The sequence below is a fragment of the Gymnoscopelus microlampas genome, assembly GCF_963454915.1.
Source record: "Gymnoscopelus microlampas genome assembly, chromosome: 5".
Classification (NCBI taxonomy): Eukaryota; Metazoa; Chordata; class Actinopteri; order Myctophiformes; family Myctophidae; genus Gymnoscopelus; species Gymnoscopelus microlampas.
Window position 1 is genome coordinate 51,197,521 of NC_139942.1, and position 27,242 is coordinate 51,224,762.

At 42.1% G+C, this 27,242-nt stretch overlaps 1 protein-coding gene across 1 annotated transcript; it reads left to right on the forward strand.

Moving 5' to 3' along the window:
- LOC311045597 (uncharacterized protein) lies at positions 1-26,334 on the forward strand. The gene is made up of 16 exons (XM_084057545.1): positions 1-103; positions 5,899-5,948; positions 7,571-7,735; positions 9,466-9,523; positions 11,891-11,963; positions 13,485-13,588; positions 16,175-16,264; positions 16,659-16,733; positions 17,950-18,018; positions 18,745-18,838; positions 20,248-20,331; positions 20,437-20,520; positions 21,517-21,622; positions 22,736-22,837; positions 24,572-25,368; positions 25,492-26,334. Exons 2-15 carry the CDS (start codon positions 5,911-5,913, stop codon positions 24,585-24,587), a joined length of 1,158 nt encoding a protein of 385 aa, XP_083913671.1. The 5' UTR covers positions 1-103; positions 5,899-5,910; the 3' UTR covers positions 24,588-25,368; positions 25,492-26,334.
- The last annotated feature ends 908 nt before the right edge of the window (positions 26,335-27,242 follow it).

The window sequence follows — 27,242 nt, forward strand, 5'->3', positions numbered from 1 at the left end:
TTCCTTGGCTTCCATTCTTGTTGGGACTTTGGGCAACAAGCCCCCTTCATCTGCTCCGGTCCCTGCATGGCGACCCTTCCAGCTGACACCCATCTCGTTAAAGGTAATCCTTAAACGTCTTGTCCTTTTTACTTCACTACGATTATTTGACAGCTTTAGTTACTGTAGTTGCTTTGTGAATTTAGATCATTATCATAAAACACACTCCATACACGAACCAATTAAGCCCTATTTTAAACTTCTGAAAATAGCAGATCTACAAAGCTCACAACACGTCCCATCGCAATGTGAAAAGTTAGAATTCTTCTTCCACCAAAACCATGTTAATATACATTGCTTAATGAAGCTCATTGTTGTGTCCATCATGTGACATTGTATTGTGTATAGATGACAGACGGTACAGTAGATATGTGTTGGAACAGGCCCTGTAACATGAAACCTTTTTGTTTGCCATTCAGTATCTATCTCTCACCTATAGGAAGCCCTGTTAGTTCATGATGCATTTGTGTTTGTTCTGTCAATATGGTAACAGGAGTTAACCCTATAACCCTGTATTTAGGGGCGGCCATAGCTGAGTGGTTAGTGAGCCCGCCTAGGGAGCCAGAGGCCCTGGTTGCCCCAGGTACGCTTCCAGGCCAGGCCAGCAAATGTGTCGATGACATGAAATTTGTCCCTGAGCAAGACTCTTAACCCCTAATTGCTCACAGGCCCTCATTGGAAACAAGACCGCAAGGACTTTCATGAACGGACCTGTTAAAGGAAGTATCCTTATCCTTATGACATAATGAGGAACCATCGTATTTAACCCTATACTGTCTGACACAATAAGCCACCATTATGTCAGCCTAATGCACAGTCACAGTGAACCATCATATTCCACATAGAAGACACGGTACAGTCAGCAGGTGGAATGTCACCGCGAAAAGCCTCACGCATGATGCACTACATCAGGGGTCTTCAACAGGGGGTCCAGGACCCCTAGGGGGTCCTCAGAGGTACTACAGTGGGTCCGCCAAATCTTTGTGTGATATGTTTATTTTCTTTTTACCTTAACCACTTGAACACTAACGTCCCTTTTCCGAGGAGAACTTTAGCCAAAAATAGCAGATCTACAAGCTCACAACGCCTCGCGCTGCGAGGCGTTGTGAGCTTGTAGATCTGCTATTTTTGGCAAAGAGCTATCGGTGTAGAGGGGAAAAAAGAGCGGACCACATAAACAAAAAAAAAACCCTGCACTACATATCGTTGTTTACGTCCATATTCTAGCGTTTGCTGCTATAAGCACATCGGTTATTCATTTTTAATGAGTTTGTTATAGGTGTTAACGTGTGACAGGTTATTATGACAGCTGGCCCGGTGCACACAGAGAGCCGTCAGACACTTCTAAAGATTCATGTATAAATAATTTTGGCACCTATATAGACTCAGTCTTATGTCAGTCTTATGCCTGGCTTATGGTTGTTGTGCTGTGTCCAGTGATGGAAGAAGTACTCACATGTTTTACCTAAGTAAAAGTATATGATACCCTATTGTAGAAATGCTCCATTACAAGTACAAGTACAAACTCAAAACATTTTTGAGTAAAAGCACAAAAGTATTGGCATCAAAATAGACTTAAAGTGCCAACGGTAAAAGTACTCAATTATGCAGAATGTAACAGATCTACAAGCTCACAGCGCGTTGCATTGTTTGCGACGCGTTGTGAGCTTGTAGATCTGCTATTTTCAAATTGCCAAAGTATATACAGTATGTATATATATATATATATGTATGTTTTCAAATAATCATAGTGGAGTAAAAAGTACAATATTTGCCTTGGAGATGTAGAGGAGTAAAAGTATTGAAAATTGGCAATACTCCAGTAAAGTAGTAAAAATACCTCAAAATTGTACTAAAGTACAGTACTTGAGTAAATATAGTTACTTTCCACCACTGGCTGTGTCGCACACCGAAAATAGCCCGTCTGCACGTGTAGCCGATCTTGTAGATCTGCTATTTTCGGCGCAGGACACAGACACGCGTAACTAAGTATAAATCACCCTTTTGGTAAGTGACTGACAGCCTGGCATTTGTGAATGAAAAGACATCAGTCATCCTCATCCTCCTCTCACACTGACTCAGCACTTCTTCATTCTTGGACATGTCGGCTTAGATCAGCTAAAAACCAAGCGCTGATCTTGCTGATTACACTGTCTCTCTGTCTGCAGTGGTGGAATAAGTACTCACATTTATTACTTAAGTAAAGGTATTAATACCATAATGAATAAATGATTGAATTAATGTCTTTATTGCAGACTCAAGGTCCATAGAAAAACACAATTACATACAAACAATAAACATAAATAAAAAAACAATGAACATGTTAGACAGGCCATTTGTGACAGTTATAAATACAGGCTTTTAAGCCAATGTCTCCTAGAGCAGTGGTTTTCAACCCTTTTCATGCCAGGAACCCCTAAATTGATTTACATTTGGCCGCGGACCCCCATCTAAAAATGTTTTGTGCCAGGGACCCCCAGAAGCAAAGATTTGAGTTAAAAATGTTCGCTTTAAAAGATATATATTCAAAGCTATGCACACATTTTCAAGATTTTTCAAAAATAGCAGATATACAAGCTCTGCTATTTTTGAATAGCCAAAGCTAAGTGATTAAAATGATTTTGACGCTATGTTAACTCATTTTGCTGGTGACCCCCTGGTACCCCCCCAAGGACCACTGGTGGTCCCCGGACCACTGGTTGAGAACCACTATCCTAGAGGAGTATCTAGTGCAGCTTTTCACAGGGTTACTTATACTGACAATGATGCTATTCACAGACTCATCCAAGCCACACATGAATCTATACATTAAGTTCCAAAGAACAGCTTGAAAAGTGTTGAATCTTGCAGCCACAAACATTTCACTCGCTCTGCACCATCTAGGCCTTTTGAGTAAGATTCTCACACGCTGCCCCTGCGTCAGCCCTCGGGTGTATGTAAACACAGACGGCAATGACGTGTGATATTTCCCTAGGTACATAATAGGGTCTTAAGGCCCATACATAGTGTCCATAAAGCCCGTGCATGGGCAGACAACAGGAGAGGAGGGGGAGACAAATTTGTCACGCTTTGTCCGTCAAATATTCCATCCGTCCGCCTGCGGACTGAACTCAACCCGACGTGCGTTCACCGTACCTTAGCAAAAAGTACCCTTGGCGACCTCTTGTCAACTGTAGGGGCAGTAGTGAGAAAATGATGTCTCCAAGAAAGAGTGGGTGGAAGTGACGTCGTGCATCGACGCTCACATAGCAACACTTAACGCCAACATGACCACATCGAGAACAACTTTGCAAACTAGTCCGTGGATATCAATGGCTCTATGACTGTACAAGCCCCGATCAAAAGAACAAAAACATAATCCAGAACAGCTGGGAGGAGATCGCCCAGTCTTTACATTCGGACGCAAAAAACAGTTTCGAATTAATGGAGAAACGTACGAGATTGTTGGGGGTCCCAATGTACACAGTAGTATCATCATCAGTGTTCATTTAACTCTGAGAGTGTTCCATTTGTACACTCTCAGAGTTACAGACATATAAGGGTCAATTTTATTCCTAATAATTAATTTGGCTGGGGACCCCCTGGAACCCCCTCAAGGACCACTGGTGGTCCCCGGACCACTGGTTGAAAACCAGTGATCTACAGCGCTATTTGATTTTGAACAGTGGTATAAAACTAAACACAACGGTGATAAAAGTGTAACTGCTGAGCACCAGTTTGCAGAAAACAAACAGCCTGTGACTCTGTGTAGTTTTAAAAGGATTCAATCAATGGACAAAACCAGATTAATTAGGGGAAGCAGTAAGCACTTTATTGCACATTATTGCGTAAGTTATTTGTTTTGGCAGCGATGCAAATATGTACCAAGAAGCTGTTCCTCATAGCAGACACTCTCTGATGTCTATCTGTGTGTGTGTGTGTGTGTGTGTGTGTGTGTGTGTGTGTGTGTGTGTGTGTGTGTGTGTGTGTGTGTGTGTGTGTGTGTGTGTGTGTGTGTGTGTGTGTGTGTGTGTGTGTGTGTGTGTGTGTGTGTGTGTGTGTGTGTGTGTGTGTGTGTGCGTGCGTGCGTGCGTGCGTGCGTGCGTGTCAGTGGTGGAAGAAGTACGTGCAGCAGGACAGAAGTCACTGTAGTAGTCACTATAATAGAGTCCTGCACACTGGATCATCTGAGGAAGAGCCACTTTGATTTATTGATTGAATACTTTATTAGTCAGAAATGTAAACAGCAGGTGCAGTCAGACATTAAGGCTACAAGGATAACACAAAAAGAAGTCCTGGGGACTATGTATTCAACTCATCGACATAGCATACATACATGTCATTAACACTATAGGCTATGTACAAAAGAGAACACGTTTACCTCGCCTTGCTGTCTCCTGATAGATGTTTTTCAGGCCAACTTTGAAAGAAATCAGCGATTCACATCCTTTTAATGGATGATATCAGGGCATTCCACATTTTGGTGGCAGAGCAGTAGAATGAGAATTTCCCCATGTTTGTTCTACATTTGGGTGATGTGAGGGTGTTAGGGCACTGAGGGCAATATGTCTCTTTGAAAACGTCACATACTGTGGAAGAAAAATACATTTGAAAGCTTTGAAGCATGATCCAGAGTGCAGACTTAAAATGTTTTTCAGGGTCAGGATTATGCCTGATTCATACTTGGTTGCATGTCGGCGTCGTGCACAGAAAATAGATCTAAAAGCCTACATTGTGCCGTGCAGTGACATTTTGTAAGTTTATAGATTGGCTACTTCCCTAGAAATGGTATAATTTGTAACGTGCGTGCGTACACGTGTGTACACGCAAAAAACTTCCATTTAACCCATTTAGACCTGGAAAACCTACACATTGTTATCAATCCGGGAAAGTATCTGTGTCAGTTTTTCAGGAAACTTAGGTTAGGATTTAGAAGGCACTTTTTTAAATCGGCCTCAGGTCTAAATGGCTGAAATCTAAACAAACATTTCCATTTGTGTACATTTGTATGCATTTTAGTCCATACTTTGTGTACGTAGCTAAATTAAATAATGAATGGCCTCCTTTACTGTGTACCTAGCTAAATGAAAGCTTCAGGCTGGGAGGTGTGTCTCTCACCATGGCAACCATGTCACCACATCAACATCAATTTAGTAACCATCATGTTACTTCCTCCTTGTGCTCCTACCCGATTGGTTCAGCTGTGGTTTAGTTTCCCGCCCCTGAAAGCTCTTTGGTTAAACCCACAAGCAATGGACCAATCGTAGAAAGTTGCTGTGTTTTGTAAAGACATTGTGGGCTGGTCCCTGACTGCCTGCAGTTCTTCCAGGGTTACAACAAACACAGACACACACACACACACTGACTGTTGGAGTGAACAAGACTACACAGTAGGTTTAGTGAGGTACTGTGTGTGTGTGTGTGTGTGTGTGTGTGTGTGTGTGTGTGTGTGTGTGTGTGTGTGTGTGTGTGTGTGTGTGTGTGTGTGTGTGTGTGTGTGTGTGTGTGTGTGTGTGTGTGTGTGTGTGTGAATGTGTTAATTTTGACAGCAAATCTTGATTTAGTTTAGTCATAGTCTTTTGAATAGCATTTCATTTAGTTTAAGTCATATTTTAGTCATCTGAAATGTTTTCGTTTTAGTCCAGATTTAGTCGACTGAATATCATTTTTGGCGACTAAATCTACGATTGATTTCGAAGACAAAAACATATATTTTGTTGGGCCTTGATGGCGTCGTAATGGCAGATCTTACATTTGGTTGCATGCTGAAAATAGCCGATCTACAAGCTCATAACGTTTTGAGCTTGTAGATCGTTGTGAACAAAATTAACACTGCTGTACACGTGCCCATGTGTTGTGTTTTGTGTCGTTTGTAAGCAGGTATTCGTCAACATGACGAACATCCGGAGGCGCTCATTGGACAGTGCTGTGTGAGTACAAGTCTGTTAAACTTTAAACTCACCAACATGGCAGCTGCACGGAAAGCTTGCGTTATCCTCTATGTATCCGTCAAGTTTTAATTTAATTCAAATCCACCGTAGAGACATGTTATGAGCTACTTTCTGTCAATACATTCTTTGCAGGTGATTAGTGTTCGCGCTTGGAAGCGCTCCAATGCACTCATTGGAAATCACTCCTCCGCACCACCTGTTTTGAAATTGCACATAATAATGTAGGAGGCAGCAGGACGTTGCGTTATTGAAAACGAGTAAGTAGCTCATAGGGCTACTTAAGCTTTCCGTACAGCTGCAATGTTGGTGAGTTTAACGTTGTTTAATACAATCAGATAGGACTTTTCGGTTTCAATGCTTGCGGCTAGGAACCAACTGCAAGCTCGCAACTTCAGCTTGTAGATCTGCTATTTTCAAAACAACGTGTACAAAAATGTACAAAATGTTGGATATTTTCAAAAACATTTTAACAACACAAATCTTGTGTGGGGGTCCCCCCTGGCACAACATATTTTCAGACGGGGGTCCACGGACATGAAGACGTTTGAGAACCCCTTGCCTGACGTGATGAATTGTGTTCAAGGATTAAGATTCAGTTTCAGTTGCAGTGAAGTTCAGCAGTTAAATTCCATTTGTCCTTCTAGAGTAGACAATCAAGATGTACCAGAGCTACTGATAAGAATCAAAGATGTTTTAGTTTACAGTGCATTGTTTCATTGTTTCAGCTTATTTATGCCTCCAGGGTTTTCCTGTTAGACACAAAGACATCTGTTTGAGCTTCCTTATATCACAATAACTCAGTCATTTGTATGATTATGATTATCCATGGTTGCATATTTTGCCAAATCATCTGAAATCGCACTATAATTTATGTGCTTGGGAAAACACGTTTCTTTTCAAGATTTTAAAGAAAAAAATATAATCTTACAGTAAGTGTTTCGCCAATTATTTGGGGGCCCCACTTGCCATACCCTTGCGGCCCACTAATGGTCCCCGGTCCACAGGTTGAGAATCACTGATGGAGTCAACATAATTGCACATTGTGATCTACTGAACTGATACAGCAAAATAATATAATATTCTATATTAATATAATAATAGCTCAGATTTTTATTGTTCTTTTTAACTTTCTTGTACAAAGTTGCTTTGTACAAGAAAATAAAATATACCAAACAAATACATAAATTCAATATTTGCACATAATACAGTACGTGAAATCTGTCCTCTCAATTACCCATCCTAATTATTAGGAGCAGTGAGCGCTAGTAGCTCTACACAATCACAATTATTTTAATTTCCTTTGTTATTTGTCTTGGTGACACTGGGTGCATAATTGCACCGAATGAGAACAACAGTAAAGTATAGTATGATATGATTATATATAAAACCAAAAATAAACGTGGGGAAGCAGCATTTCGTTTTTATGCTCCACATATCTGGAACAAACTCCTAGAAAACTGCAGGTCTGCTGCCACTCTAAAATGTAATGTAATCTAAACTATCTGTTTGCTGCTGCCATTGATTGAGTTTTTATTTTTCTTTCTCTTCTGCACTTTCATTGTATTTTATTTTTTGTACTTATTTTTTTTATTTTGTTTTAGTTTAAGCAATTTTCTGGAGGTTGGGACTCCTGGAAGATCCCATGGTAGTCGTAAAGGCAGCCTGCTGATCATCAAGCCCTCCAGAGGCAGTCAGAGCCTGGCAGAGGCCCAGCAGCAGATCCAGGAGCTGGGCCGCAGTCTCAACACCGCCAGCCTCTCTCTCAGGTACCATTACATTACATTACATAGCAGATGCTTTTATCCAAAGCGACGTACAATATGTGCATTCAACATAGGTAGGGAACGAAACTACTAATCACCAGAAGTCTTAAGTGCATTTTCTGCAAAAACAAGCAACCAAGAGTATACCTAGTGCTAAGGTAAAAGTGCAATATATCAGCTACCTACTTTCTTAAACAGACAAAATAGAGACAAAAGAGACAAAATAGCAGAATCAAATGAGCACGAGCTAAAACAAATAAGTGTATCGACTAAACAAGATCCAATAAAACAATACAACAATAAAACAAGAGTCCGTACAACTAGTTAACAAAAAGTAGGCCAGGCAAAGAGGGGTAACAGTCTTCCACGCCGACATCTCGCCACTCCGACTAGTGGCTTCCGCGTGCGGTTAGGGTTAGGGTGAGGGTTAGGTATAGGGTTCGTTAACGTCGGAAAGGCGACATGTCGGAAAGCCGCCATGTAACCGCAAAGAGGAAGGGTAGTGTTTCCTGAAGAGGTGGGTTTTCAGACTGCGGCGAAAGATGGGCAGCTGTCCTGACATCAGTGGGAAGTTCATTCCACCACCGTGGGTACTAACCATTACAGTCTCAACACCGCCAGCCTCTCTCTCAGGTACAACCAGGCCTGGAAGGACACTTGGCCTTTGGTGTTGTCAGTTATATCTTATTAATACATGGGCCATTATTTGCCATCATTCATTTGTCATTGTCGGGCTCTACTAATGATAAAGATCAGAGGCAGACGCCGGCTGACATGTCCACAACATGGCGACACGAGGCATGGGAACGTCCAACAGAAGGCGTGGTCCTCACATTACTGCTGAGAACGTCATGGAGGGATAATAAACCGGTATCCTTATCTCCTCACTCCTGATGTTTTCATTCCATAGACTGAAAACACGTGGACGAAGGGGCTGTAAACCTCACCCGTTTGTTCCTACAAAGCCCTTTTTAGAAGCCTCTAGTTCAGCGCCGCAAGTGCAACTGCAACCGGTGTGCTATAGGGCATAGCAGTGGCGGCCATTTTCTGGTTCCACTTCAAAATAGTCAATGCATTTTTACCATTGACATTTCCAAAAATATTTATATCAATTATTTTAAGCCTAGAATCAAGCCATCCAGGGTCCTGGTGAATCATGACCAAAAAATGTAAATGTATTTAATTATATGATATACTATATTTAATAAATACCCTTTGTTTTGCCGTTTTCAAAAAAGCTTTTTCACAGAATCAAACGTGTTATGGTCATGATTCACCAGGACCCTGGATGGCTTGATTCTAGGCTTAAAATAATTGATATAAATATTTTTGGGTCTTACCGGGTCTTCACTCAGTAAAACCCCCAATCAAAAGAGCCGAAAGTATGGCCTGGATGCTTTAATTTAATGGGTCCATCATTTACAAAAGCGCATACAGGTATCATGCTGTGTGAAAGAAGACTTAGAACTAGCGTTTGAAGACATTAAAGTCTTCATGAAACGGTTTACATACTAAGGTAATAAGACCCAAGCGTAAAGTCCGGTCAAATTCCCATCGACGTGGATGGAATGAAAGTTTTTTTCTGCAGCCACAGGAGGGGACCACCTGCTGGGGCCACTAATGAGGAACCACAGCATTTTCATTACTTCTGCATTGGCTTTAAGATGAACTGAGAAACCTTTGGTGCCTGTTTCACGCTCTTCCTCCTTTCCTCTGTCTGTCTCCTGCTATAGGTCACAGCCTATAGAAGAAGAGAGCCCGGACCAGCCCGATGGCCTCATCAACACTACTGTAGGTCCTCATTAACTGGTCAATTACACTTTGATCCCGATCAGATTCAGATTTATTGTCACATCACCGGTTTGCAGGTTTTCATACAAGCTCCATCATTTGCAGTTCTCAGGAAAGAGTAGAAGAATAGAGCTAGAAAGAAGTGCAGGGTGAAAAAAATATACAGTATTATACAGACTACTAGACCATACCCGTCGGGGGATATGAGCACCCAAAGTATGTGCTGTTTGGGTTATGCGCTGTGCACAGACAGTACATCAGGCATAAAAAGTGTCTTAGTACTTGGTAGCTGCAACAGTTCCAACACACAATTCAATTCAATTCAATTCAATTTTATTAAAGTGTGAAATCACAACAAGTTGTCTCAAGATACTTTACATGTAGAGAAGAGACCCGACAATCCCACCCTGAACAAGCAATTTTTTGCGACAGTGGCAACGAAAAACTCCCTCTTAACTGGAAGAAACGTCAGGCAGACCCTAGGTTCTAGGGTGGCGGCCTTCTGCCTCGACCGTGTCGGGGGAGAGAGAGAGAGAGAGAGAGAGAGAGAGAGAGAGAGAGAGAGAGAGAGAGAGAGAGAGAGAGAGAGAGAGAGAGAGAGAGAGAGAGAGAGAGAGAGAGAGAGAGAGAGAGAGAGAGAGAGAGAGAGAGAGAGAGAGAGAGAGAGAGAGAGAGAGAGAGAGAGAGAGAGAGAGAGAGAGACACAGACAGACAGACAGACAGAGAGAGAGAGAGAGAGAGAGAGAGAGAGAGAGAGAGAGACAGACAGACAGACAGACAGACAGACAGACAGACAGACAGACAGACAGACAGACAGACAGACAGACAGACAGACAGACAGACAGACAGACAGAGATACAGTGCAGGTAGTAACAGTAACAATAGTAGCACATATAATAGTGTAAGATATATATGATAGTATAATATAGTACAGCAATAATGTGTATGTAGTATATAATGGTATAATAAGAATGTTAAGATAATATACAGTATATAGTATAGTGGTATAGTGTAGTGTAGTAGAAATCCACGGTCGTGCTCCATGGAGAGGCCCGGCCGCAGTCACAGTCTTGAGCCGCAGCTGGGGGTCCGTAGTGACAGTCCATGGACCTGCGACGTGGGAAATAAAAGAAACTCCGGGGAGCGGGTCCCCGGTTGTAGAATTAGTGGCAGGCCTTACTAGAGCGTGAATCCGTACGGGGTTAATTACGATTGTACCATTGTACCATTGGGACACAAACCCATACAACCAAACAACCAAACACACGCGTGCGCGCGTCATGGTCCGCTTGTTTCACGGATGTGGCGACGCCGGCGCTTGTTTCACGCACCTGATTTGGCAACCCGGGAGCCAGCGAAAACACAAAAACGCTAATAAACAGCTGACATTTGGGGAAAGCGAGAAGAAAAAAAAACGGGTGTTGCGTGCACATGGTAATGGTCAATGGCTGTGTGCAAATGATGCAGATCAATTGCTCCAGCCACTGAGGAGAACCGGGCAGAAGAGATTTTGGGCACAGACAGACGCACAGAGCTTTGTAGAATTATAGGATTATAAGCAGCAGTAAATAAACGGTGTAAATCAGGGGTGGGCAACTTTGATGATGGAGAGGGCCACTATATTTCCACACTAACTACAAAGGGCCACATCAACTTTTTTCGCCATTCTATGTCACACAAAAGTAGCAAAAATAGCCGATCTACAAGCTCAAAACGCGTCGCGCTGCGACGCGTTTTGAGCTTGTAGATCTGCTATTTTTGCTATTTTTGAATTGGTATACAGATTTTGTTTTTCTATTTTTGAATTGGAATCCTGAAAAGTAACATTCTTATTTAAATTTCAAATGCATTTAGTTATACTTATGTTAACTTTATGAACTTAATACAAAAACATTTGACCAAAAAAAAGACAATAGAATTGTCTAAGCTACTAATATAGACTGAAGTAATTAAATCAATAATGTTTAGAATTGAATTATATAATGTATCAGTATTCTGATATTAACCTGTGGGCCGCATTAAGTGAAGGTGGGGGCCGCATGTGGCCCCCGGGCCGCCAGTTGCCCATGTATGGCGTAAATAAACCGCAGCAGATGCAGATGGGTAGCAGTGCAACAAGACAGATGCTGCTCTCAATTCTTACAATCCCATTTGATGTAATTCCCACAGTAATCCCTGTGTGTTGGTAAACCTCTATGCCTAACCCCAGCACTGTCTGATAACATTCATCATGACTTTACCTCAGCGTTGTTGTTTTTTCCCCCTCACAGCGCTTTGTAAAACAGAACAAGTCCTTTGACAAGCTGTTTGTTGATTATTTTTCTATTCTATTTATGCACATTCATGACTGCGTTGTTTTCCTCACAGAGCTTTGTAAAACAGAACAAGACCTTCCACAAGCTGTTTGTGGAGCTGTCAGAGGGAGAGGCCCTGACACACAGTGAGTTCACATGTGTCTTTGTTAAAGGGATAGTTCACCCCCAAAATGTTTTTTTTTTCCAATCGATTAGTCACCCCATGGAGACTTGAATAGGCTCTATGCACAGCAGCCATATTGGAAATAAATTGGGCCTCTTCTTACTTCCTTCACAGGTGTTACCAATGATACTAATGAAGGCTCTGTTCCATTCTGGTCAGGGTGCTGATATCGTGCATGTTGGCTCACTAGAAACACTCCAATTTGGTTCCCAAATGGCCCCTTATGGTGGGTGTGTAACTCTGAGAGTGTACTGAGAGTGTACAAATGGAACCAAATGGACCCTTACGGGTCCATTTGGTTCCATTTGTACACTCTCAGAGTTATGGGGGTCCTTGTAAATAAGACAACCACTATGCCACACTAAATGGAACAGAGCCTTAATTAGTATTATTGGTAACACCTGTGAAGGAAGTAAGGAAGGGGCCCAATTCATTCCCAATGTGGCTGCTGTGCATAGAGCCTATTCATGGATATTTTTTTGTTTTTTTTCGCACTCCGAAGCCAATTTTGTTGGCAAAATGTAACGTTAATATTTTATAAAGACTGACATTTTGATGCTACAGCATCTTCCTCATGCTGCGTCCCCACTGGCAGATACAAAAGATACAACGCTATACACAGCATATCTGTAGCTTTGTAGCCGTTTTGTATATTAGCAGCTACAAACAGTCAGATGTATCTTTGTATCCTCATCGCTGTGTGGCTTCCGTTGAAAATGAATGGTAGCCTAGTTAAAGTAGCTTTGTAGCTGCCTGTGTGAACGTAGCATGGAGTCATGGCTCTGAGGAAGATGCAGTATAGGTCTATGTCTTTCATTACACTCAGCAGCACCTTTAATAAAGAGCTGCTCCACTGGGTTATTCTGTTTGATGTCATTTGTATTTTGTGTCGTCTGTGCTTGTCATCAGTGGTGGACAGTAAGTACACTTACTTAAGTACTGTACTTAAGTACAATTTTAAGGTATTTGTACTTTACTTGAGCATTTCCAATTTCCAATACTTTTACTTCTACTCCACTACATCTCAGAGGCAAATATTATATTATAAAACATACATTAACCACTTCAGCCCTATTTTATACATAGGCTGTTTGAAAATAGCCGATCTACAAGCTCACAACGCGTCGCATCGCGACGCGTTGGGAGCTTGTAGATCTGCTATTTTGAAACATTTTAGTACTTTTACTTTTGGTACTTTAAGTATATCTTGACGCCAATACTTTTGGACTTTTACTCAAGTAACATTTTGAACACAGGCCTTTTACTTGTAACAGAGTACTTCTACATTGTGGTATTGATACTTTTACTTAAGTAAAAAATGTCAGTACTTTTTCCACCACTGCTTGTCATACTGTATTTAAATTTTAAGAATAATTCATGTGTCCCTGCTTAAAGTGCGTGTCTGTGTGTGTGTGTGTGTGTGTGCGTGCGTGCGTGTGTGTGCGTGCGCGCGCGCGTGTGTGTGTGTGTGTGTGTGTGTCAGCGTTCACATGTGCGTTGCAGAAGGAAGGTCTCTACCATGGGAAGCTGTACTTGTCTGTGAACTTCCTGTGTTTCTACTCATCAGTGCTGCTCAAAGACACCAAGGTAACGTAACGTTGCTGTCTACTGTCACCCAAAACTCGTATGGTATAAACCAGGGGTCTTCAACAGGGGGTCCGGGACCCCTAGGAGGTCCTCAGAGTTACTACAGGGGGTCCGCCAACTCTTTGTGTGATAAGATATATTTTGAACCCCAGCATCCCTTTTCCTGAGGAGAACTCAGAAAAAGGGGATGATAGCCGATCTACAAGCCGATCTATACAACGCCTCGCGCTGTGAGGCGTTGTGAGCTTGTAGATCGGCTATTTTTGGCAAAGAGGTATAGGTGTGGGGGAGAAAAGAGCAGACCAAGTAAACAAAAAAAGTTCAATCTAAAACACAATTTTATACAATATGTAGTGGGGGTCCCTGCTTCATCGCTCTCTCAGCTAAGGGGTAAAGTCCTTGTCCTTCATTGGTGTTACTTTAGCTCCGCCCCCTCTTGTGATTGGTCGATATTTGTATTGCATTGCACCTGTTGTTCCGTACTGTGTGTACTGAGATGGTCACTTGTGTGGGGGGGGGGGCGGGGGGGGCTGTGTAATGAGACAGTGTCACAAGTAAACATGTCTCTGGACGCATTTGATGAAACCTCGTTTTCATTAGTGGCACGTACTGTACCACCATGTTCAGGCCATCTGCTACTGCCTAATTATGAAAATGTGTTCCTTAATTTGGAGAGAGAGAGAGAGAGAGAGAGAGAGAGAGAGAGAGAGAGAGAGAGAGAGAGAGAATGCTGATTGCTGTTTTATTAGAGTTGACCTGTGGAGCAGACTGTTTGGTCAGTGTGTGGATGTGTTGCCATGTTATGTATTCTCCTGAAGCATCTGGTGGATGTTATACTATTTTCTATCAATTACCCCATGATGAAGCCTTTTTTTTGGTTACCCTCTCTCTCTCAGATGAGATCTGACATGTTGCCATATAGTGGGATGTGCAAACAGGAGGAAGGCTCAGTACACATCCTTGTGGTGCGCCGGTGTTCAATGTCACGGGTGGGAGGATGAGGGAGTGTCTGTCCAGCCTGACAGTCTTTTTTAAGGGTCAGGTGGGGGTGAGGTCCAGGGTTCAGACGCAGAGTGACGTGCCATAAGGTCCAGGTGGTGGAGTTTGGAGGTCAGGTTGTTAACCCATTCAAACCGGGGAACGCGTCTGTCTAACCACTTTATCCATATTTTATACTTCGGCTATTCAAAAATAGCAGATATACAAGTTCATAGGGTTAGGGTTAGAGTTAGGGTTATGAGCTTGTAGATCTGCTATTTTTGAAAATGTTTGATTTTTTTTTTAAATCTTTGAATATATATAATATATGTTTAAAGCGAAAATTTGTAGAATATATGTTCATACTTTTGCACAAATGTTCAATTTTCTTTTAAAATAGCAGATCTACAATCTCGTAGGGCGGCACTCGCTGCCGCCCTACGAGCTTGTATATCTGCTATTTTTGATTAGCCCAAAGAAATCTAAAATGACAGAGACGCTTTCCCGGATTGAATGGGCTAAAATGCAGAGCTGTTAGTAGTCCATGAACAGCATTGTGATGATGGTACATGCCCCCCCAGTCCTCCAGATGGCCCGTGGTGCCGGGGTGGCACAGGGTTAAAGTACCTGTCCCCTCACCCCTTGAATCCACTGCAGTGCCTCTGGTTTTACCTGACTGCATGCTTATAGTTCACACTCTATGATGTCATGGAGGTGGGAACCGTTCATCACAGTGATGTCACAATGTGAGGCTCTCCTCCCGTGATGCTACAGAGCAAGATGCCTGCCTGAGACACAATGATGCTCCATTCACTGGAACAATGGCTGCTGATCTGAGGCCAGTGGGGACAGACAGCTGCTCGGGACAGAGATAGGTTGAATATCGTTGCCCTCGGGGTGGGAACCTTGTATGTCAGAAACCGTTTCTGACATAGAAGGGAAACTGTGAAATTAGACGATCTACAATACAAGCTCAGAGCTTGTAAGTCGGTGAGTTTCACTGCTTTTGTGCGAGACTCTTGTATGATGAAGTAGCCATTCAAAGGAATATGGAGATAACGTTTAATATGTCATAATGTAATTGGTTTAATTGGTTTAATTAGCATTCTGTACTTTTCACACAGTAGAATGCACTACTGGAGAAACACGTATCTCCTTAAGCCATTGGTTCTCAAAGTGGGGTCCGGGGACCCCCAGGGGTACTTGAGGGGGTTCCAGGGGGTCCCCAGCTAAATGATGGATAGGAACCAAATGGACCCTTATGGGTCTGTAACTCTGAAAGCGTACAAAAGGTACCAAATGGACCCTAACGGGTCCATTTGGTACCTTTTGTACACTCTCAGAGTTAAATTAACATTGATTTTACAATATAAATTGGGGTCCCAGAGATAGAGATGCCATTAAATGGGGTCCGTAGCCTAATGCATGTCAAACTGGGGGGTCCTTGAAATTAAAATGGTTGAGAATCACTGGTCCCTGGCTTATCTTTTCAAATGGGGGTCCGCGGGCTAATAAGTGTCAATTTGGGGGTCCTTGACATGAAAAAGTTTGAGAACCACTGCCTTAAGCTGTGTGTGAATGCCTAACAGTCCATCCATTACGTTGCAGGTGGTCATTCCTGTAGCCAGCGTCTCCGAGGTGAAGAAGCACAAGTTGAACCTGACCATGGTGTCTGTCCGCATGGCTACTGGAGACAAGGTCAGCTGACCCCCACCACACTCTCACACTTAACCTGTAAACTGAACCATTCATTAGACCAGTGGTTCCCAAACTGGGGGTCCCCGAATTATTTCGGGGGGGGGGTCCCCGGATGATTAGCTTAATGTGCAACATTGTTTTCTCACTCACTCAAAAGAAAACCAGTATAAAGCGCCGTTCCCACCGGGCACGATAACTATAACGATACGATAACTCTAAATATTATCGTTTTAAAAATCGCTCTAAACCCTGTAGCATTTCGTCATTTGCAAAAATTGTTAAGTGTGTTACAAATAAACCCTGACATGATCATTAACTGTGTGTGTGTGTGTGTGTGTGTGTGTGTGTGTGTGTGTGTGTGTGTGTGTGTGCGTGTGCGTGTGCGCGCGTGTAGTACTCCTTTGGGTCTCTGAGGAACCGGGAGTCCTGTTACAAGTTGCTGCAGTCCATCTGTTCACAACAAACACAGGTATGTGTGTGTGTGCGTGTGTGTGTGTGTGTGTGTGTGTGTGTGTGTGTGTGTGTGTGTGTGTGTGTGTGTGCGCGTGTGTGTGCGTGTGTGTGTGCGTCACGTGAAGGACATGCGTGTGAAGGACAAACCTTGAGAGCCTTAATGTCCCCACAAGTATAGTAGAATTTGAGAAACAGATGTTTGTGAGGACAATTTTCCCAGTCTTCCTATGGTATCTGTGTATATTTATTTATGTAGCACTTTTCATATGTCGAAATGCAGCTCAAAGTGCTGTACAATACAGCAAAAATCTAAACGTATGAAAAACAATACAATAATCAACAACAGATAAAAACAACAACAAAACAGCAGCAACACAGGTGCTGAGTAATACATCTCATAACGTCACCTTGCTAAACTAATGGCCTATGTCATTTCTTTAAAAGTTTTTCAGGAAAAATAAAAAAAACTGATCCAAAACAAAACTATATGATATTTCTTAATCATTTCACCCAAAATGTTTATAACAAATTATGACTATTTAAATAGAAATAACACTGTCTGTCAGTTATGTAACATAAGAGATTTAAATAGGTTTGAATAGGATTAAATCTGATTTAGGCCAAAAAGAAAAAAGAAAATGTAAAAAAAACGGCCTAAATCAGTAAATAATTCGGCCTAAGTCACAAAACCATGTGACTTAGGCCAAAGAAATTGCCTATATTTGCCTAAGTCACACTAGGGAGTTAGGCCATTATACTAAAAGGGGAGGGAACAGCATGATCCTTTTCAATTAGGTGATTTTACCAGAGGTGGCCAGTGAAATAAAATTGTCCTCAAAAAATGACTTAGGCCATTAGTTTAACAAGGTGACGATAAGATGCTGGTTAGAATAGAAAGTTAAAAAGGTGGGTTTTCAGTTGACCCTTAAAGATGATGACTATGCTTGCCTCCTTGATTTGTTGAGGTAATGTGTTCCACAGATTAGGGGCGGTGTAACACTGTGTGTGTGTGTGTGTGTGTGTGTGTGTGTGTGTGTGTGTGTGTGTGTGTGTGTGTGTGTGTGTGTGTGTGTGTGTGTGTGTGTGTGTGTGTGTGTGTGTGTGTGTGTGTGTGTGTGTGTGTGTGTGTGTGTGTGTGTGTGTGTGTGTGTGTGTGTGTGTGTGTGCGTGCGTGCGTGCGTGCGTGCGTGCGTGCGTGCGTGCGTGCGTACGTGCGTGCGTGGTGTCCTCAGCAGGGAGCAGAGAGTGCCAACAGCAGTCCCAGAGTGTCCTCTGCAGAGAATGAAGTGGATCAGGACATTGTGCGTTCACTGCCTGCATACTATGTCCTCTAATGCACTATCACACTATTAACAACTTATTTATTTATGTACATGCATCACTGTCAGAAAAAAATCTGGTTCTCAACCTGTGGGCAATGGAAACAAGCTCTAGGCTTGTGTGCGTTATCCTTTGATTCAGGGCCGGACTGGGACCAAAATTCAGCCCTGGCATTTTGGTCCGGACCGGCCCACCACCCCCCAGGGTCGTTTTGTCAACGGGGGGGGGGTTCACTGCTTCAGCCCAGCCCTGCACATGAACTCTGCAGCCGCACTGAGGCCCCTGCTGGAAAGCATCCCAGCCCAAACATTAACGTAACTAATAATTGGGCCGCGCGACCCGTAAATGACCGTAATAATCCTAAAACGGGAGCAAAAATATTTTTCAAAAAAAAAAAACATTTTTTTTTTCTGGGCCCACTGGCCCAGCGGCCCACCGGGCATTTGCCCGGTACGCCAAATGGCCAGTCCGCCGCTGCTTTGATTATGGCGGGTCAGATGTATGTTACATGTGACATATGTTTTTTTCATGATCAATAAAGATATCAATCAATCAATCAAAAGTCAGTAGTACAGTCATAAGCTCTTTTAAAACACCAAACGTTCCCAGGGGGTTTATTTCCATTGTGGTACAATACATACAATACAATACTATACTGATTCCTGTCCGCAGTCCAGCTATGAACGTGTCTCCCTGTCTGTCTACAGATGTCCAGCCCGTCCAGTCTGGATGGCAGTGTCCCCGTCAGTCGTAACAACAGTCTATGTGTGGACAATGACCTTCTTGACCTGACCAACGCAGGCAAGTGACAACAGCGCACGCACGCACGCACGCACGCACGCACGCACGCACGCGCACACACACACACACACACACACACACTCACACACACACACACACACACACACACACACACACACACACACACACACACACACACACACACACACACACAATTCGGGTGTGATTTCTGATTACAAAATAATAATCGATAATTTATTAAATAATCGATTCCCTATTGATGATTGATGATGATTTGGGTATGGCATAATGGGTGAAAAGTTAAATCCTATTGTAAATATTTCTATTATAGTCAAACATAGCACTACTTTCACTATTTTTGCATGACACCATTGTGCAATGCAGTGTAAATAAAATCATTTTGAAGTGGTAATTTTATTCATTGACTTTCTTTTTGTAATTATTCGATTAATCAAAAACATCATAAAATAATGACTACAAAAATATCTGATAGTTGCAGCCCCACAAGAACACAAGTAGAAATGTGGAATGGGTGTTTCAGCAGGGAATAAAGTGATGTTTGGCTGTGCTAATGATAATAATAATACATGTTATTTGCCGTGGATGCACTGATGTGTGAAGACGGGAGATCTTGCATTCAGTCCTGAAGGAGATGGGCAGCCAAAGTAAATTAGATGGAAAGAATATTGTTAGAAACGATTCAGTGCCTGACTGCATATTCCTTTTCCTGTCTTCACTGTTATTTTCTTTTATTTCACAGCTTGTTTGAATGCTTGATTCTGATTGGCAATTGCTGAATTCAGCGTTGTTATTTCTGAATAATGACCGATGAGCTCAATAACAGACTGCTGCCTAATCAAAGACTCAGAGCACCTGCTCATATCAACCTGAGCTGCTTGATTTTATTCTGTATCCAACATGACAGCCGTGTAAACAAACACACCATGTCATTTACAACTAAACGTTGCTCTCAAGAATATTTTTGTAAACATTTGAAGCGAGAAATGGACAATGCAGTAACCAAAAATGTATTCCACTACACTTCCTTGTTTTCCGAGGCGAACTTGTCCGCCCAGCCCAACACTTATGGAATACTTTGATGGCCGGCAAGGACATACTTTGTTTTGTTGTTACTTTTGGGTCTATTTGTTTATTAAGTAGCCGTGTAATAAGTCGGATAATGTACGGGTAGCTGGTCATTATTGAAAAATAAATCCCGACAGGGTGATTATAATCACCCTGAAGGGATTTATTTTTCAATACTGACCAGATACCCGTACATTATCCCTTGCATAGTGTACGTCTGACTGTGTTTTGCGAGTGTTGTTTGGGTATTTGTCAGAGTGATATTGGCTGCATGGTGCAGTCTGGTGCAACGGTTCAGTCACTTTATTGAATTGATGTGAGATTCAGTGTGTGCGTTTGTCTGTGCTTCTTTCTTCCAACAGGTCCTGCAAGGAGAAGCTCCACTCCTGGAATCAGTACAGTACAGACACGGGCCTCCAGAATGCCCAGTACACCGGAGGAGAGAGGTGAGATGAACGCATGCACACATCACGCATGCACTCAAACACTAGACTCTAGTGTGAGTGCATACAAGCATCTAACTCATGTTTGTGTTTGTGCTTCCTCCACAGCTCCTGCAAGCAGAAGCTCCTCTCCTAGAAGCAGTACAGTGGAGGAGATGGCCTCCAAAATGACCAGTAAGCTGGAGGAGAGAGGTGAGATATGCGCGCACACACACACACACACACACACACACACACACACACACACACACACACACACACACACACACACACACACTGTATGTACATATTTACACATAGCATATCCATCCGTAGATGAGGTTTACACATAAGGTGCATGAGCATAGCAGCAGATTATAGCCTACTGTACATGATATAGAGATTAAAGGTGCAAGAAGAGTATCAGTGTGGCGTACGTGAGATTAAGCAGATCAGCCAGTGGTGGAAGAAGTACTCACGCTTTTTACTTAAAGGGCAAGACCACTTTGGTAGAGGTTTGGGTTGTGTAGTTAGTTACCTTGTCATGATGTAACTCCAAAGGTGGACAAGAAATAAAAAATAATTGCTCCATTGATTAGAAATTGATAATTCAAAATATGCTCCTCATTGACTTACATTGTACGGTAACAGCTCTCAAAGTCACTCTTTTAGCACATAAACAAACACAAACAAAGTTGATTCAGACAATATAGAACATCACCAAACCCAGTACTGTTTGTTTTCTTAATAAAAATGTTAACTTCCTGTTGATTTTGATATTTTTATTAAGAAGAAAACCCGGACTGGATCCGCGGATCCGGATCCGGATCTTCAAATAGTAAAATCATCAGGAAGTTGACATTTTTATTAAGAGAATAAACAGTACTGGGTTTGGTGATGCTCTATATTGTCTGAATTAGCTTTGATTGTGTTCGTTTACGTGCTAAAATAGTTACTTTGAGAGCTGTTTCAGCGTACAATGTACGTCAATGAGGAGCATATTTTGAATTATCAATTTCTAATCAATCAAGACCACAAAAAGCTGACTTTCACTGGTATAAATCCACAGCTACTGTACTGTAGGTCCACGAGGAAGAGCAGAGGTCCAAGACCAGCCTGGTGACAGTCAGGACGAAGTTAAGGAAAGGTTGAGGAAGGAGGTGTGAGAGATCAGATGAGATGACAGTGTGTTTTTTATCATTCATTCAGCAGGTGATTTGTGGACTCTTGACGGTGTCTTTGAAAGGGTTCCCTCGCTCCTTTTCCAGAAAGAAACCAATCATCTGAGCATGGTGTTCTACATCTATCTGCTGTTGTGAGTATCATTACAGTCTGTGTGTCCTTCTGTCCCTCCACCCTGGGTGAACAGGAGGGCACGTTTCACAAGAGCAACGCCTGATTTTTTTTCTTTTTAACTGCATTTTTATCCCACGATTTTGTAACCCATTTTTTCACCCAGTGCCAATTGCCTAAGCTTGTAATCCTGGTCGCTATACTCTCCCTCTGCCAGCCTGGGGAGAGCCCCGAACTGAGCTCATGCTTCCTTCAATGCATGAGGAGTGAGCAGGCCGCTTCTTATCACCTGACAGGGGGGGGGGGGTTTCCCCGGTAGGACGTAGCGTGGAAGTAACACATTATTCCCACCAGTTCCTCTCCCCTCCATCAGGCGCCCCGGCTGACCAGGCAGGGGAGGCAGTATAGAGACCATGATTACTGCATGTTTTTTTGTGAGGGTACCTACCCTAGGGGACACGGGGAGAACATGCAAACTCCACACAGAAAGGCCCTTTCACCAACCCCACCTATAGGCCTGATTTGTACTTAGTTGAGTGTCAGCGTCTCGCACCAAAAGTCATATTTCCAGTGTGATATATGATGCACAACCAAGTATAAAGCACCATTCACACTGAGCATGATAACTAGAGAAGCCCCCACTCTCCAATCGCTCAAAACCCGCCCGTTCAATATGGCTTTGCCCAGGTAACCGCACACCCCCCTTTTTACTGTTCCACTGTTGATTTTATTTCACAGTCTTAGCTCTTTTTTTCCTTCTATTAAAGTAGATTTTCTTTTTGTTGTCTTCTCCTCCCCCCCCATGTAAGGCGTCTTTTGGTACTTAGAAAAACGCTAACTATAGCTATAATGATGATTAAGTTAGCATCCAGACTTCAAGTTGGTGTGAATGGCCTCTGGAATCATGCAAAAATATATTATGGAGTTGAGGTCCTAAACTCTCCTAAGGTTGATAGTCTTTAATAATTTTGTGTGTGTCTGTCTGTCTGTCTGTCTGTGTGTGTGTGTGTGTGTGTGTGTGTGTGTGTGTGTGTGTGTGTGTGTGTGTGTGTGTGTGTGTGTGTGTGTGTGTGTGTGTGTGTGTGTGTGTGTGTGTGTGTGTGTGTGTGTGTGTGTGTGTGCGTGTGTGTTGTAGGTTGGTGGTGCTGGTGTTCACATCAGGGTACATGGGGTTGAGGATCGTGGCTCTAGAGGAGCAGCTGAAGGCTTTGGGAGCCTTGGCCGAATTCTCACTTACGTCAGTACACACACACACACACACACACACACACACACACACACACACACACACACACACACACACACACACACACACACACACACACACACACACACACCACACCATACGTGAAAACACAGGGGGAAAATATATATATATATGTATATCGTGATCATACTACAGCGTCACACTACAGCATTAAAAGTAGCAGATCTACAAGCTGGAAACGCTGGGTGAAGCGACGAGTTTTGAGCTCATAGATTTGAAAGAAACATATGAGATTTCCACCTGACAGAGACGGTTATAGACATCCTGGTGGAAAGCACCTGCAGAGATACAACGTTCCCATTTAACACAGGAGGAAATTCAAAGAGGAAGCTTTAGCAGAGAAAATGATCAGAGGATGTTAAACAAACAAAGCCAGGCTGTGGAGAGGGACAGGACAGGGAGCTCAAACCGGTTCTGACAACTTCCTGAAAACATCGACCTGCAGCAGGTCACCCACACAGCATGGCTCATTATGAGAGACGGCCGATAAGAGATTAGAACGCTTTGTTCCAAAACCACAACACTATCAGGCATGCAAACACACCTACACACACACCTACACGTACACACACACACACACACACACACACACACACACACACACACACACACACACACACACACACACACACACACACACACACACACACACACACACACACACACACACACACCAACACACACATACTGGAACAAATACACATTAATGGTCCTTGACATGAAAATGTTTGATAACAAACATTTAGGAAACAAGCCCAACTACACTTACAGCAACAAGCCCCCAAAAAATGCAACCAGCATGACCTAGTCTAGTAATTGAATATACCACGGACCACAATGGAAACATGACCGCAAGGACTTTTTAGACAAAGTATCATAAATGTAATTGCGTTGTTTAATTTTTTTTGCCTGATGAAATATTCAATCAATCAATCAAAACCTATAATAAGAGGGCATGGTAACATTGATGCAAAACTTGTAGTAAGTGATTCATGCTGATCCAATGGGAACTTCTGCTTTGGTTTGGTTTGGGGGCGCGTAGGTGGGTACTCAAAGCGAAAGAGAATGCAGAACTTCACGTGAAACTTTGCTTCACGTGTTGCTTAAAGATCAACTCTGCATTGCCTGGTCATATTGGTCATTTTATGATTTTACATTCACGTCATGTGGCTGAAAACGTTTACATTTATATTGCAACAGTTGTAAGAATGCATTGTGTTTCAGCTTGCCACAATTGACTACCCAAAATGTGGGAGTGTTGGCCTTGAACGTTGATGTCACCTGATGAAAAAGTGATGATAATGCTTTGCCTCCTGAGTGCAAAACTATCTACTTCTGTAACCTATTTTACGTTGTTGGTGTTACTGCAAGATATTTTACACCAGTGGTTCTCAAACCTTTTCATGTCAAGGACCCCCAAAATGATATGTATTTGGCCGCGGACCCCCATCTCAACATATTTTGTTCCAGGGACCCCCCAGAAGTAAAGATTTGTTTTAAAATGTTCGCTTTAAAAAATATGTATATTCAAAGATTTGCACACATTTTAACGATTTTTCAAAAATAGCCAAAGTATAAAAGGTTGAAGTGGTTAAAATTAGTGTGATGCTGAGCTGGGGACCCCCAAGGACCCCTGGGGGTCCCCGGACCCCACTTTGAGAACCAATGTTTTACACTTCCTCTCATGTGTTCCTCATTTTGCAGGTACAAGGAAACATAGCCAGAGAGCAGAGAACTGAACACGGTTCATGAAGAGTCAGGACCGGAGATCCTGACATCGTCCCATCAGCACTACTATTTGCCAACAAGAACGATTGCCAAACGATTACCAATAAGGCTATATGTTACAACTGGCAGCACCCTTTTTTTTTTTTTTTTTTTTTTGCCTTATCAAAATTGGAATCAGATTGTTTTGAACGGTGGAAAAATCCACAGGGAAACATATTTGTGTGAATCAGATCATAAAGATGAGTCTCAGTCTGGTAGACACTCTGACATCATCGTACGACGTTCCTCGCCCCAAAATAGCCGATCTGCAAGCTCACCATGTGTCGCTATAAACCTAAATAAATACACAAAATCCAATCAGATCACTTGCGTAATAGCAGTGTGGACAGTCAGTCCACTGTCCACACTGCTATTGTAACTACAGCAATGAACCACTAGAGGTCGCTGTTTACTGTAGATTTTACAACTGCAGTCAGTCCTAAAGATCAGACCAGAGAAACAGATGGGATTTGCATGCAGTCTGAACAAAGCCTCTGTCTCTTAGCACTTTGACCGTGAACACTATCGTTTTTTACAGTGACCGGAAGAGTGGGCACCTAAATTGGCTATTTAATTACAACATTTGAAGAAAAAATAATAATAATTTGGAAATTTGGTCTGAAGTAATGTAAAGAATACCCCCCCCCCCCCCCCCCCCCCCCCTGTGTATAGCCAGTCAGTTTGGGCATAAATGAAAGAAAGAAAAAAATAAAGAAGTTGAAGGCTATATTTAGGTCTGTTTTGATTGATTGATTGATTGATGTACTTTATTTAGTAAGACATGAGAACAACAGTACATGGAAGTACAAATTCACAATACAAGGTCTACTAAACTGAAAGACTCATTAAGCACTGAGCTTGTTTAATCATGTACCGTGCATGTTTGATTTATTTGATTTGATTAGATTTTGGTAAAAGACATACAAGTAATCACAATGTAACTTAAATCCAGGATATACACTAGCCATGGTTCACATGACGCTTGTATGACAGTCATGTTTCAGGGCTAAATATACATGAAAGCGTAATGAAACACTTGTTTCATGAATAGTCCAATAAACACAGCTCCAATAGAGCACTCAACGCATCACATGAACTCACAAAATACAAAACAGCCTAGAATCCCTAGCAAATATCAAGCCATAAAAACACTAATTAGAAAGTGCATCACTAGCCTGTAGCTTTTTCCACAACAGTGTTTTCACACTGTTTTTATAGGACCGTTTAGATTGAGACCGCCTGACACACAGAGGCAGCTCATCCCAAAGAGAAAGAGAAAAAAGAAAATGTTCGAATCATGTATAATTGACATTACTTCCGACCATTTTTCCAAATTCTTTATATATATATTTTTTTATACTTTAAACAAAATAGCCAATTTAACATTGAGGTGCCCATAATGTTTAGGTGCCCCTCTTCCTGATATCCTTTTTTTAAAAACACAAGTCAACCTTGAGCCTTGCTGTCAGTGCCTTACTAAAGCAATGAGCCACTAGAGGCCGCTGTTTACTGTGCCTTAGCAATGTAGCCAGGCTAGCGGTTTTCAAAGTGGGGTCCAAATGAGCAATAGTTTAACTATAATCAGTGGTGGAAAGTATCCAAGTACATTTACTCAAATACTGTACTTAAGAGCAATTTTGAACCCCCCCCCCCCCCTTTCCTTTACTTGAATGTCCATTTTTCAATACTTTATACTTCTACTCCACTACATCTCAGAGGTAAATGTTGTAGTTTTTACTCCACTACAGTTATTTGTTAACTTTTAGTTGCAAGGTACTTTGTAGACTTCCGTCATTATTATTTTTAGCCTAAGCTACTACAAAACATTAATCAATTAAGCCCTATTTTATACTTTGTCTATTCGAATAATAGCCGATATTCTGCAAGAACTTTTACTTTTGTCACTTAAAGGAGAATTTTGGACTAAGTTTATCTTACCTTTTTTTTTCTCTTTACCCCCTGGAACCCCCTCAAGTACCCCTGGGGCTCCCCGGACCCCACTTTGAGAACCAATGGAGTAAGCCATCATTTTACTTGATGACCTTGGTATCGCAATTATGCAATTTTAACCAGTTTCTCTATCTTCTATTATTTTCATTAGGTGAACATTTTCCAAAGAAATGTAATGTTTTTCAAAAGTAGCAGCTGTATAAGATAACGACACGTCATGAATTGTTCAATGGGGGGTTACATTCACAGTGCTGTATGGCTGCTTTTAATTCTTGTACAATTAAAGTGAAATGTTGTTTTTAAAACATTGAAGTTTATTTAAATGTTTGTTTTTATCTATCAAAAAAGTTGATTTTTGCTTTTGTTCTCCGTTCTCCATTCTGAAATAGAAACTTATTTAAAGGTAGGGTAAGTGATATTTTTGGGTATTTATACTTTTTTGAGAGAGAGAGAGAGAGAGAGAGAGAGAGAGAGAGAGAGAGAGAGAGAGAGAGAGAGAGAGAGAGAGAGAGAGAGAGAGAGAGAGAGAGAGAGAGAGAGAGAGAGAGAGAGAGAGAGAGAGAGAGAGAGAGAGAGAGAGAGAGAGAGAGAGAGAGAGAGAGAGAGAGAGAGAGAGAGCTCTGTTTACACATCTCTTTATTCCCTTTTAATTGTACGT